The sequence below is a fragment of the Fundulus heteroclitus genome, chromosome 23 (assembly GCF_011125445.2).
Source record: "Fundulus heteroclitus isolate FHET01 chromosome 23, MU-UCD_Fhet_4.1, whole genome shotgun sequence".
Classification (NCBI taxonomy): Eukaryota; Metazoa; Chordata; class Actinopteri; order Cyprinodontiformes; family Fundulidae; genus Fundulus; species Fundulus heteroclitus.
Window position 1 is genome coordinate 18,886,887 of NC_046383.1, and position 13,046 is coordinate 18,899,932.

General features: G+C 39.1%; 1 protein-coding gene across 7 annotated transcripts in view; it reads right to left on the bottom strand.

Annotated features, from left to right (window-relative positions):
- Positions 1–2,153: 2,153 nt before the first annotated feature.
- The window catches only part of stx3a (syntaxin 3A), a 29,833-nt gene continuing 18,940 nt past the window's right edge, over positions 2,154–13,046 (bottom strand). Inside the window, exons 8-11 of one of the 7 annotated variants that reach the window (XM_021321186.2) lie at positions 10,177–10,311; positions 7,705–7,815; positions 2,856–2,947; positions 2,154–2,767 (exon numbers count right to left, since the gene is read on the bottom strand). In XM_021321186.2, the coding sequence (XP_021176861.2) occupies positions 2,870–2,947; positions 7,705–7,815; positions 10,177–10,311 (324 nt within the window). In that variant the 3' untranslated portion in view covers positions 2,154–2,767; positions 2,856–2,869. Of the gene's footprint in view, positions 2,768–2,855; positions 2,948–4,239; positions 6,189–7,140; positions 7,816–8,080; positions 8,192–9,754; positions 9,973–10,176; positions 10,312–13,046 lie in introns of those variants that run through there. The other 6 variants (XM_012871953.3, XM_036127160.1, XM_036127159.1 and 3 more) reach the window with 6 other exon arrangements.

Here is a 13,046-nt window from a genome sequence, read left to right on the forward strand (position 1 = left end):
CCTCCCTCGAGACTGAAAGTGGCACAGGAGCTGGCTCTGCTGTGTGTGGATATTTAAAACCTGTACAGTTTTAAATATCCATGTCCTGTCTTGGTTTGTGTGCCCATGCTTGTGCGGAGGCTTGCTTACATGCTCTCCATGTTTTTGAGTTCTGCCTCGGCCTTCCTGGTTCTCATGCTTGTGTTTTTTTCAGCTGTATAATTAATTTAAAAAATTCATAAAAAATAAAAGGTGTGACAAGCTCCTAGGCTTATTCAAAGCAACTTGCAGCTGAAATTGCTGCAAAAGGCTCTACAAAGAGCTGACTTTAAGGGCGTGAATAGTTATGCATGCCAAAGTTTTCTGTTATTTTGTCCTGTTGTTTGCTTCAGTATGAAAATAATGTCACATCTTCAGTGTTGTAGGCATGTTCTGTAAATGAAATGGTGCAAACTGTCAAACAATCCATACTGATTCCATGTTGTGGGGAACCAAAACACATAAAATCCACTGGTTGTACTCTTACAAGTGCTCCATAAAAGATAGGTTAAATGTACAGGACAAATTTCACTAGAATGTACAAAGTCACATTAACAATTAAAGATTATTATACCTTGGGCGACTGTGATTACCTGAAATAATCTATCGTAACATGATCTAAAGGTGCATATTTGGATTCATGGTTTCTAAAATACCACAGTTCTTTACTTAGACTATCAATCTAAAACAGGCCATGCCTTAATTGAAACTACTGCTTTGTAGATCTGACTGCATGTTTCAGGTTGTTTTGCTACAAGAAGGCGACCTCCATCCTGGTCTCAAGCCTTTGTCAACCTCTAACAGGTTTATTGCACACTGCCTTACATTTAGTTTCATGTACCTCCCCATCTACTCTGACTAGCTGCCCTGCTCATGCTGAGACAAGTATTCCCGCAGCATGATGCTGCCACCACCATGTTTTCCCACTGTTGATTTAGCATCCTGCATATAGGTCAAATAGTTCAAAGTAATTCTAATAAAAAAAATTGTTATTTTCCTTTCACTTTCCAATTCTGTACTACGGTGCATTGGTCAACCATAAATAAAATACATTCAAGTTTGTGGGGGCCAAAATATGAAAGCGTTCAAGGGATATAGTTACTTTAGCCACCGACTGTACAGTCATGTTCAATAAATTAGAATATAACTAAGTTCTATTTCAGTAACTCAATTCACTGATTGAAACACTTAAAATCAATTAACTACAAACAGACTGATGTTTGTAACCCATGTTTTTCTGCTTACAAATAACACATTAATGATCAGGAAGTTAAATCAGACCGACAAAAAAAACCAAATTTTAATAAAGAAATTCTCTCTTGATGGAAAGTATGTTAAATAATTTAAGCGCTTTTCAAAATTTACTTTTAATCTGACAAACGAGCCTCATCAGAACCCATATTCTAATTTACTGAATGTGGCTGTATATCAAACGGCCATTAAATAACTAAAATATAAAGAGCCTATACTGAAAGAAAAGAAGAAATAGACAAGAAAATACCACAAAGACGAACCATATTTATAGAAGTCCCAAAAATCGATTTCAAAAAGGTTATGGGATTTAAAAAGACCGAAAATAAAATATCTGACAGATCAACAACTATAAATATATACATTTAAACTGATAAAGAGTAACTAAAGTAAACAAACACACACAAGTCATATATTTTCATACAATCCTTGCGTTTTACCATTGAACTCCGTTTGTGAAATAAACCAATTCCAAATAGGAGTTAACATAAAAATCTAAAAAGATCACCTTACACATTTAAAAAGCAGCGCTAAATGACACTATGTATTTACTTATGAAAACTTGTCTTATACATAAATCTTTGCTTATATTTTTTATCTAATCTTGACACTTCCAGTTAATCTTCCAAACCCGGATGAGCAAAACGAACGCACCCCACTCCGAGACGAGCTGATGGGCGGGGCTTAAGAGCAGCAGAGAGATGGGGGATGAAACTGGGTCAGAGAGCTCATCGTAGGGCTGAACACAGCATCAGCTGGACCGGATCCGCACAAAGGAGCAATGCTACAGCAGCAGCGAGAACATGTTTTCTTTCCTCTCTGCTGCATGCACCATCAGATGAGAAAAATGCTAATTATTGACAGAAGGACTGAGGCTGGCACGGCTCGGTTCATCGCAGATTTCTTTTTATTACATAACAGGCTTTACAGAGCTGAGACAAACAGCAAAGCCAGCGAGACCCGCTGTTACAAAGACACACAAATCTTTTTTTTTTTTTTTTTTTTAAGCAGTAAGGACTCTCTCACTCACTCTCACACACACACACACACACACACACACGGTTTTTGTTACGTTATAAACACACAATTGATAAAATAATACAGATCCGTCGCAAACATTTTAAAGCCTATGCAGAAGAAAAAAAAATAAGGTTTTGTACAGAGTAGGTAAGATTCTCGGTCATTTCCTCACAAATCCAGCTGCTCGCTGTGGTAATTTCTTCAGAGCGCCACCAGGAGGCGCTGCTCTCCAGTTTAGCAGAGATTAAAAACAGTCACATGTGGAGCCATCTGTTTGAGAGCAGGCAGACCTGAGAGAAATCCACACATCTAGAACACGTTTCCAAACACTTTATACAGCAAGAACAGATATTCAAGGGGTGCGAGGGAAAGAGGGCGTGACAGATGTGGCTGTTCTTAAAATTTTTAATAACAGGAATCGGGTAAGCACCATAGGGAAAACAAAGTTTTTTTTTTCCTCCTGGAAACATCTTCATCCCTAGAAAGAACACAAAGACAGGACATGAGGTTTTAAACATTAAAAGCTCCAAGTAAAATATATTAATTGTTGCAAACTGATGCTTCACCTGCGCAAAACCTCTTATGAAAAGAAACTGTAGAGATAGGAGAAGACAACAATCCCAATGATGGCACAGCACAATGTGATCATCATCTTTTTCTGGAGGGTTAAAATACAAACAAGTAAAAAAAAGAATAAATAATTACTTCCCTGTTTAGTGCGGTTGGTAAGAGGGAATGATGGGGCAACGGGAAACAAAGGGTCACACAGATTAGGGTGTGTGTATTTGTGTGTAAAGACAAAAAGATGATGCAACTTACCTTCTCTTCTGCGTACAGTCTTTAAAAACTGTACTTTGCAACACAGTGGTTAACAAAAAAACATTTTCACACGTCTTCTCTGCAACAGTCATCAGAAACTGTTCACAAGCAGGTGCGGCTCCTTGCAAAAGAGTTCACATTTTGTCAACCATCAGCAACAAGCTTCATTCATATTTGTTGGGATTTAACGCAAAAGATCAACAGAAGTGCACAAATATGGAATGAACATAAAGGATACTTCTTTTTTTACATTATTGTACAAGTCATCTTTACTCTGAATCCCTTAAAATGTGCAACCAAACGCTTTCTCAAGTAACCCAACTCAGACCATCCATGTGTAGTTTAGTCTCTAATCTGTACAATCCATCATTAATTAGCATAGCAAACGTGCAAAACTTTCATGAAATCATCCAGCTACACAGAGTCCGGGAAGAAGAGCGTTAATCAACGAAGGAGCCACCTCTGGGGGAGCTGCAGAAATCCACTGCTCAGGGCTGGAAATCTCACAGCAGGGCAGCCGTGTTCGCCGTGTACTTAAAATCTGCCTTTTATCGCAAGTAAAAGTTTTTCAAAACTAAATAAAAAGGCAACAGGACACTTGATTTAGGTTTGCCGAGTCAGAGCAACCTTTGAAACAAGCAGAGCACCTCCCCCGAGGAATGCGTGTGAACATGGCTGCTTCAGATTAATATAAAGACTTCTTTAAACTTCTTGGGAGAAATTATTTCGTCCGACAACAATCCACAAAATAAGACATTAAAATGTCTCAGATCAAAGCATATGTGTGTGATAATGGCCTAGTCAAAGTCAAGCTCTAAATACAGTACTTAAAAATGCATGATCACAGACATTCTCCGATCTGACTGAGCATGAGGCACTTTTACAAAGAACAAGCAAATATGTCGGCGTCTAGAAAACCCCCCCCCCCCCCAAAAAAAAATGGCTGCTGTAATTTCAGTGGGAAAAAAAAAAAAAATAAGAAAAAAAAAAGTGGCTCTACGTGGAAAACAAATGCCCGCAAGTTTATTTAAACATCATGACCCCTTTTCCTTCATGTGTGACTTTGTCTTGGTCTACGATATGAAATCCCAATACGTGTATGATTTGTGACTGAAAGTGCAGGACAGAGACTCGGGCTTAAAAAATACTAATCTTTAATTCTTTTGAAATATTCAACATAGAAAAATGTGCAACAGCTTTAATTCTCCCCCCCATCCATCCTTCTGTGACCTGCTTGGCCACAAAAACCATGCTGGACGCTGATTTCAAGTATTTCCTGCAAGTGTGAATATACAGACTCTTGTAAAGAAAATGCTTTTGGCTCTTAACTGATTGAAATCAAATCTTACATTTATATACACACAAACACACTTAGAACCATCATCTTTACCGTAAATGCTAAATATTAGTTAATGTTTCGTAAACTGTCAGTCTGGAATATTAACTGTGCAGTAAAGCAACGGTGATTAAATTAAAACTTCAACTTAGCTACCAGTTTATAAAGTTCATCTCATTACAAATAACATTTTGAATAAAAAAAAAAAGCTCAACCATGTTAGTTTTGTCCTTACAAAATCCATTTATATATAAATACACCTGATTCGTTGAAGTTCTGCTTAATTTTCGATGACAAAATATCAATCCAATAATATTGTAATTGCCTTGAATATTCTAACAGGAAATTGAACGGATATACTTAATAAACCGGCAGCTTAGCTGTACATTTACAGTGGAAACAGTCATTTTTACACCTAAAAAGAGCTGCTAGAGAGACTTTCCTCGTGACTTAATAATCCCTTTTTATGTAAAAACCTGTTGAACAGAAAACACATTTAATAGTGTTAATTCTAGCCTCTGGAAACTCTTCCGTAGCACATTACCAGTTTGTATTGCAGTCAAGTCTACGCACGTTAGCTGGTTTGACAAGTTTAAACTTAAAGGCACCATCTCCAGATAAAGGATTTCTTTCTAGTCTTTTCTTCTAAATGTCGCTGAAATGTGTGATCCTTCATATTTAAAACCAACAGTTTCAAGAACTTAGACTCTTACGAGGCTGAGTGTCAAAAGCGCACAATAAATGACTTCTATTATTTACAATATAGTTACATAAATCTAAGCTTAATTTAATGATGCGTTTGTTTGTTTGTTTCTTTTAAACAGTGAAAGTGCTGGAACTCCCTAAAAACCAACCATAACCTGGAGTGGTGGACATTCAGTAGCTTTTAAAGTATAAATGTGTCGAGGCTCGTTTAAGGGAAGAAGTACGGGATCCGGGGAGGGACAAGTGATCCAGTGTGAGACAAACGCACAGAGGGGCGCTTCTTTGGCATCAAATGTTAAAAACGGTGAAATGTTCAGCGGCCGCGGAGTGATCAGTCAGTTACGTTTCCCAATTCCCTTTTTTTTTTTTTTTTTGCTTCCACAGAGATGTAAGCAAGTCTCATTTCCTCATCAGAGCATCCGTAGATTGTCCAGTCAGAAAAGGTCACCATCTTCCTCTTTTGGCACCAGGTGAGCAGCACTGATCCACACGGAGTGATTTTGCATCGGTGGTTTTTGGAGCAGACGAGGAACAAAATGGACGAGCCGGATGAAGTAAACACATGGTGGTGGTGATGATGATGATGGTAGCGATCCTATTATAGTGTCTGGGTGAGGATGATGATGAGGATGACGACTAAAACCACAGCACAGCATACACCGATGAAGATCATCTTCTACAGAAAGGGAGACACAGAGAGACAAAAATGACTGAAGAGTTAATGACTGAGTGCAGGAGTGTTCGACTCACCCTCCCAGAGACCAAACCAGCCCACCACCAACGCACAGTCATGTACCAGAAACCTTAACATGCACACGTGTCCAATAAAACTCCCAGGACCCAAAGAAAACCGTTTCCCAAAGCACGCCTCATTCCCACACTGGTCTATAGCACTACGCTGGCCATTTTCTCCAAAGTTACTCACCAGCGGCTCCTCCTTTACTCAAGCAGCTGGTTTATTCAGTCCTACTGACAACCCGATTATGAGAGCGAGCACTGCCAGTAAGACCACCACAAGCACCACTATAATCACAGTTTTCTGTTGGGAATAACCAAGTACACACAGTCTGGTCAGGTCCTGATCTCACAGCAGGAAAACTAAATTACGTAGGCAATGCGACGCTTAGCTGGAAGCTGCACAAAAAAACAAACAACAAATCTGTACAGTTTAGGGCTTCTTTTTACCGACACGAATGCCGGAGCATCTTAAAGCAAACGATATCATCAACCAACAATAGACAAGCGCTTCAGTCACGTTCCAAAAACATCAGCAAGGTTGAAAGTGAAGAGGCAGGACAAAAGAGAAACGAGAGAAAACGAGCTGTGTGTGAATGAGTGTTTCAGTGGTAGGGAGGAGGAGGATAATCTTTGTTCTGGTCGTATCAGTGGAGGGGGGGGGGGTCAGAGCAGCGGGTTGATCACAGACTTGGTAATAATTCACAAGAGGATGGGGGTGGGGGGGGGGGTACGTCACAGATCTGGACACTGGAGGTCAACTTCATGAAATTAATGTGGTTTCCCAAAAGCATTGTGACGTTCATGTCAGCTTTCATTAACAGGCAGCGTTTTATGGTTCATGTACATTTTATATCTGGGCGCTAACTTTTAGTATAGCTAATTTTATAACCTGTGCTCGTAAGCTTTTACATTTGTTTTATGTCTTTGTCTTGCTCTGGGTTTTTTTATTCTTTTAATTCCCTTATATTGTGCATAATTACATTTACAATGTTTTCTTTGTCTTCTGAGTCTTGCAACAAAATTCCACTCAAATGTAAATTGTGAATGTGTAGTAAAATTACTATAGAGTCTAAGTCTACAAGTGCTAATTGAAAGTTTTTTTTCTTTTTATAAAAAAAAAAATAAGGCCTCATCATTTCAGTTATGAACATAGACGTCAAGCCGACCTGGGAATTTGGAAAAGAGCTCATCTGTGGTTGTTTTTAAAAGATTCAGCAGGGATTTTAAATCTCAAAAAAACTGTTTTATGTAAAAAAAAAAAAAAAAAAGCAATGATGGCTTAACAGGACATTAGCAAAATTAAACCAGGTACGCAGGTAACAAGGGCATGCGGCTGAAACAAACAGGTCGGCTGCAATTGTGGCGCAGGCCTATTTAATGTCCCAGAATGGAAGGCAAAAATTAGACAAATAAACTAGATTAACAGATTTTTTTCTGGCTGTAACAAGGCCGATGCTGCTTGATTTTAATACGCAAAGAATAAAACTTGGTTTAGAACAGTTTAGGTTTTAAAAGCCTGCTTATGTTTAGATGTAGGGTGTGCACTTCTGGTTTACACGACATGTTTTGCAGGAAAACATGGATAAAATGCATCTTAAAACCTTCAAATATCCTGTGGCTGATATTAAAGCCTGCAGCACAGAATAGATGTTCTGATGCAGATTCTGTGGTCAACATCTACCATTTCCTTTGACGCTCACTGGAGTTCAAACCTTGTAGATTTTCCTTAAAAAGCTCACGCTTCTTGTTGGTGAGCTGAAACGTCCCGGGTGCTTTTGGGAAACCAAGGGTGGCAGTTCTGGACCGCAGCCACTCACACGGCGGGCCTCTTGCTGAAACTTGGCCGCTTTCTTAGTGTCGGCAACGGCTCGCTCCACGAAGCCCACCGACTGGTCCATGTTGCTCTCAATCCTGTCGATCATCCCGCCCTGACCGGGACGGCGACGGCGGAGCGGCAGCAGAAGGAAACGAGTGAGACAGCAGAGAGAGACAGACACGCGCGCAGAGCGTACGCACAACTGTGACACTTTGGTCTGAATGGGTATGGCGGTGAGGCGAAAGAGAAGAAGAGCGATATGCGGGGCGCGCGGAGTGGATGGAAAGTGTTAAGACTGGGTAAAAGTGAAAGAGCGCCTAAAATAAGAAGCAACGGGAAGACGTCTCAGTAGAGAGACAGATTGAAGAACACATTACCTTGCGGGCTTTGGTCTGGTACCTTACAGCTTTTTTGGTCTGCTCCTGTGCCTCTATAATGTGGTCCACTGACTGGGATACGTTCTGCTCTATGTTGTCTACTATGTCCCCCTGGAGAAAAAAAAACAGCAAAAAAAAAAACAATACTCAGCAACATGCGTGTTAGTATTAATCAAGCAAGTTGTCTTTTCCAAATCGTGCAGCTTTATATTTTTTTGTGGTGACAGATCGAAACGTTTTTGCGTTATTGTGAAGCATGATCGTGCTGTAAATATTTCCTCTTTGTGTAATTTGCTAATAAAGACCTTTGAAAGTCATAAAAAGCAGACACTGATACAAGCGGCTGCTCCAAAGCCGGGTGGATGGTGCTGCGGACCTCTTCGACTCCTGACGCACTTTTTCCTTTTATAAACAGACGACATAAAAACTTCTTCACTTTCGAAGCTACAAATAATGTGTTTGGATGCGTCACAAGGGATGCACTACAGACAGAAATCAGGCGGTTATTTTATTCATTTAATCTGCAGCCTTGGCCGTAAAAACATTGCTTTCTGCACAGAAGTCCTTAGTGGTGGAGTTGTTTCACATTGAAATGACTTAACCCTAAAATGTGCTAATTTTACTCATCTAAAAAGTTACACAGTAATTGCCCTATTTATGTCTCAATGACATAAACTGTATTGAAAATGTTAAAATGAAAAAAAAAAACCTAAGGCCTCATTCACAACACAGACCTGTTTTAGCTAGAAAACAGACACAACGTAATAAAAGAACAGATTAGGTTAGTTAAACTACAGCAGTGAATAAAATAAATGTTGCAGCCATTATTACTATAAGAATTATGACACCCACCCGTTTCATGGTGGTGTATTTGTACAAAATGATCTATAAATAGCATTTTCATGGGTTACATCCTTATTCACATTACTGCTAAATCTAAAAAGTGTTTTACTGAAGGGAGCGTGCCTTTTCCATCTTTATGGAACAATCTCCCGCTAGAAATTCGGCAGCCATGTTCTGTGCAGGTTTTTAAAGCTAAAGACCCACTTTTTCTTATCTTATGCGGCCAAATTCGAAGCCTAAACTTATATTGTTTTAATGTTGGTGTTTCCTTTTGTTTATTTTTTAACCTGCTTTTAAAATTTTGATTGTTTTATTTCTTGCTTTACTATTTTTATCAGCTACTGTTCAGCACTTTGTCTGAAAGCGCTTTATAAATAAAATTATTATTATTATTATTATTAAGAGGATTTACCTAAGTGTTGTAGCAGTGCATCTACAAAGTCTTTGATTTTTACGGTTGTCACAGTAAAACCAAGAACTACGCAGTCAACAGCCTACATGGTTGTTCAGGGGGGAGGGCTTGTTGCAGAGTAAGTGACTCGATGCAGTTGACTGGATTTCCTTTTTTTTTTTTTTTTTTTTAACTATTAACCTGAAGTAAACTGCAGTGTAGGATTTGAAATTCGGCTGAAATTTAAATAATTGGATGGAAAGCATTTAACAGAACCAGGATCTGTCCTTTTGACTGGACTGAATCGACTATGTGTCCATATAAAGAAAAAAAACACGCGTGTTTATGTCAGTGATCTCTTCAAATATCAAACCTAGTGAATATAAATAGTTGAGAAAAAGTCACACAACACAAAGACAGAGCAAGGCAAGGATTCTTACCTCAACGCTTTCCCTCAGAAAGCATGAAGGTGCAAGCAGCAAGAAAGAGGTGGTCATACTCTGGGTTATTTAATTTGTACAGTTGCTAAATGTCTCGACAACCTGTCTGTAATGAATTTGGTGTCGGCGATGATGCTTCGTTTATGTCTTACTACATTCATTAAGGGAATGAGATGAAGGTGGCGAGGGCAGAGTACAGGTGCAAGAAAAGCATGGAGCTGGAAGAAAAAAAGAAAGAAAACAGACGGATGTAGAATGACAGCCATTTAACAGCAGAGAAAGGAAGAGAAAGATGTCAGGAGAAAAACAGCCAGACAGAGTCGTGACAGATCACGAGGACAAAGTGAGGATGAGCTGAAAGAATGAGTGGATGAACGGATCTGAGCGAAACAATAAGCAGGTGCATGCAGACGGGAGCGTACCTGGCTCTCCACCAGCATGGCGATGTCTACAAACATATCATGAAGCTCCTTGATGCTGCTTTCCAGACGGACGATGTCTTTATGCCGGGACTCGATCTCGCTCAGGGCTTGCTTTGAGATCCCAGAGTCCACAATCTGCAAAGAGGAGCGGTTAAAAGTTACCATAAAAACGTACAAACAAAACATATCGGCGTGCTCCGATGGCGCAGGGGGCAGAGAGCACGACACGTGTACGGAGGCCTCAGGCCACGACGCGGCCGAACAGGGTCTGATTCTGGCCTGAGGTCCTTTGCTGCACATCTTATCCGCTCTCTCTCAAACCCCCTTTCCTGTCAGTCTACTGTAAAAAAAATGAGCAACTAGAGCCGTAAAAAAAATAAAAATACAGCAAATAAAATACACAGCCCAAAAGACATAAAAGGATCACTTTTTAATCCGAGTATATTATTAGTCAGCTAAACTTGTGAATTTTTTATCTGGTCAGTTTTATAGTGGGGGGGATTGTTAATCAGCGTGGGCTGTTTTGCTATTGATGAATTTTACAACCAGTTTTCATCAAATTATGGGCCGTCCTTTTGTTTATAATCTGGATAATCCTGATTTTTTTCTTAAATTGAGATCCGTTCTTAAAGCGTTCCTTTAATTTTGTTGAGCAGTGTACAAACATGTGTTCATCATGTGAAATTTCAACTTTCTTTTTTAAGTGTCAGTGGCAAAAATAAAAAAAATAAAAATCCCCCAGTAATATCTTGAATTTAGATGGATGTTGGTTCTTGCGTTACTTTTTAATGACCGGGTACCTCAATAAGCTCCCGAAGAACAGGCTGATAATTCCCAGGTTTACTAATGAAAACTTACCGACCAGGTTAGGCTCACACTACGATCCTACATCCGCCATGTTTAGAAATTAAAATGAGGCTTCACAAGGTTGACGTATTTCTCCTCTAAACGTAATTGTTTAAAGAAAGTAATTTTGTAATAATCTCATCTCTCAACAATGACACTGCAACCAAGGGGAAAGAAACATTGAAGAAAGCACCAAAGTATAACTTAATTCGTGCCAATTTATTAGATATTTATAATGTTAAAGTCCTTATATTTAAGATGTTAGGTCTATTTCTCATGTAATTTTAAAACTAGAGTTTTTTTTTTTTGTTTTTTTTTAGACTGCCTTATGTTATTGACACCATCTAAAACATCATCCCCTCTCTCCACCTCACCGTTGGGTGGGATCTGGGTCTAAACACTCCTCCATCAACCTCAATTATTAACATTTACAGTGTGGAGCTTAAAATATTCTTCCCTGAACATGTTTAGAGCATTAAACCCTTAGTGAATCCTATTTACCGACTCACTCATCCAGATCAGATGCTTTTAAAAGTCCCTAAAATATGTGTTAGTACGAACTGCTTTGCCACTGCAGACCAGCAGAAAACATCACTCCTTTAAAATCTTGTCTGAAAACTCACTTCTGCTTCTCGGCTCTAACAGACGGAGTCGTTTTTGCTCCTTTTAATGTTATTTTCCTGGTCGCACAGGCTTTAAAAATGGGATTTTCTGCAGCTTTTACACTTTTGCTTTGGTCAACCCTGTTGTTTTGAAAATGCTTTAGTAATATATTGGTATTGTCAGGGGTATTAAACCGTGACCTTTTCCTGTTTGAGTTGAACTTCCTTGCACATGTTTGTTAAAAGGATTAATGTTATCATCTCGTCAGTGCTAAGCAAACCTTTGGACTAAAATACAAAGATGAGCGACTCAAACTTTTGAGCAACATTGTAGATGTTTTAAAATCCAAAATTCATTGTGAATTACTGGAGAACATCAGGTGTGTTTCTGTATTATCACAAAGCAGCGTTATAATTTTGGTAGGGTTTGTTCTCGTCTGTTCATGACTGGAATACCAAGCTGAACTGCCTGTCCTTGAGAAAGAAACTCCTGCTTAGTTGTACCGACAAACAATCTCCTCTTTATCAACATGAACTCAGAGAGGCTTGGACACAAGCTGGAGGGCAGCGTGTTCTCATTTTATCAGTGACACACGCCGTCAAAGCTACATGAATCAGTACTGCCAGTAACATGGTTTCTTTCTCAGAGCCTCCCTACAGCTACTTCATCAGTTCCCTGAGAAGTGAAACTTCAAAACATGCCTCCTTTTTCTCAGACCTAAAAATGTGGCTATTTGATACGTAAAACATTCAGCTTGATAGCAACTGGAACCACCCAGAAGTTAAGTCGTAATACTAGTGGATATAAATTAAAAAAAGATACTAAGTAGTTGAAACATAAAGAGCAACTAAACCCCAGTCAATTTTTTTTGGCAGATAAACTGCATTAAAAAATAAAATAAAAAATAGGGCCTTAAGGGTGTTATCTTTATGTTACTGTGCACATTTTGACATTTTCAGGTAAACGTGTATAATACTGCAAATATAGGCCTAAAACGTGGCTACTGCAGTGGAGTTTTCTATTGGTTTAAACGGTACATGTTTACGTCAGAGCCTCACATCCGGGAATAACGGTGCGTTCGATTTACCTCAGAACCTGGAGTGCCGTGATCTCTGAGATGATGGCATTCCAGTTTCCCGCTTGTATTCTCCATATATGACCACCACGGAAAGTTTTACAACCACAACAATGACAAAAAACACTGTTCTACAATGACAAAAAACACTGTTCTACGTGATAATCCGATTTCCAAGCACAACTTGAACGCACCATAAAACCATCTCACACAGACACATGCCGCTGTGCCGGGTCAGGAGCTGGAATTGTGAGCATATCCAGCACTGATGGACAGCATTTTATTACCTTCTAGTCAGAATAGCGTTTTAATTTTGGTAATTAAGATTATTTACTCATATCAAATG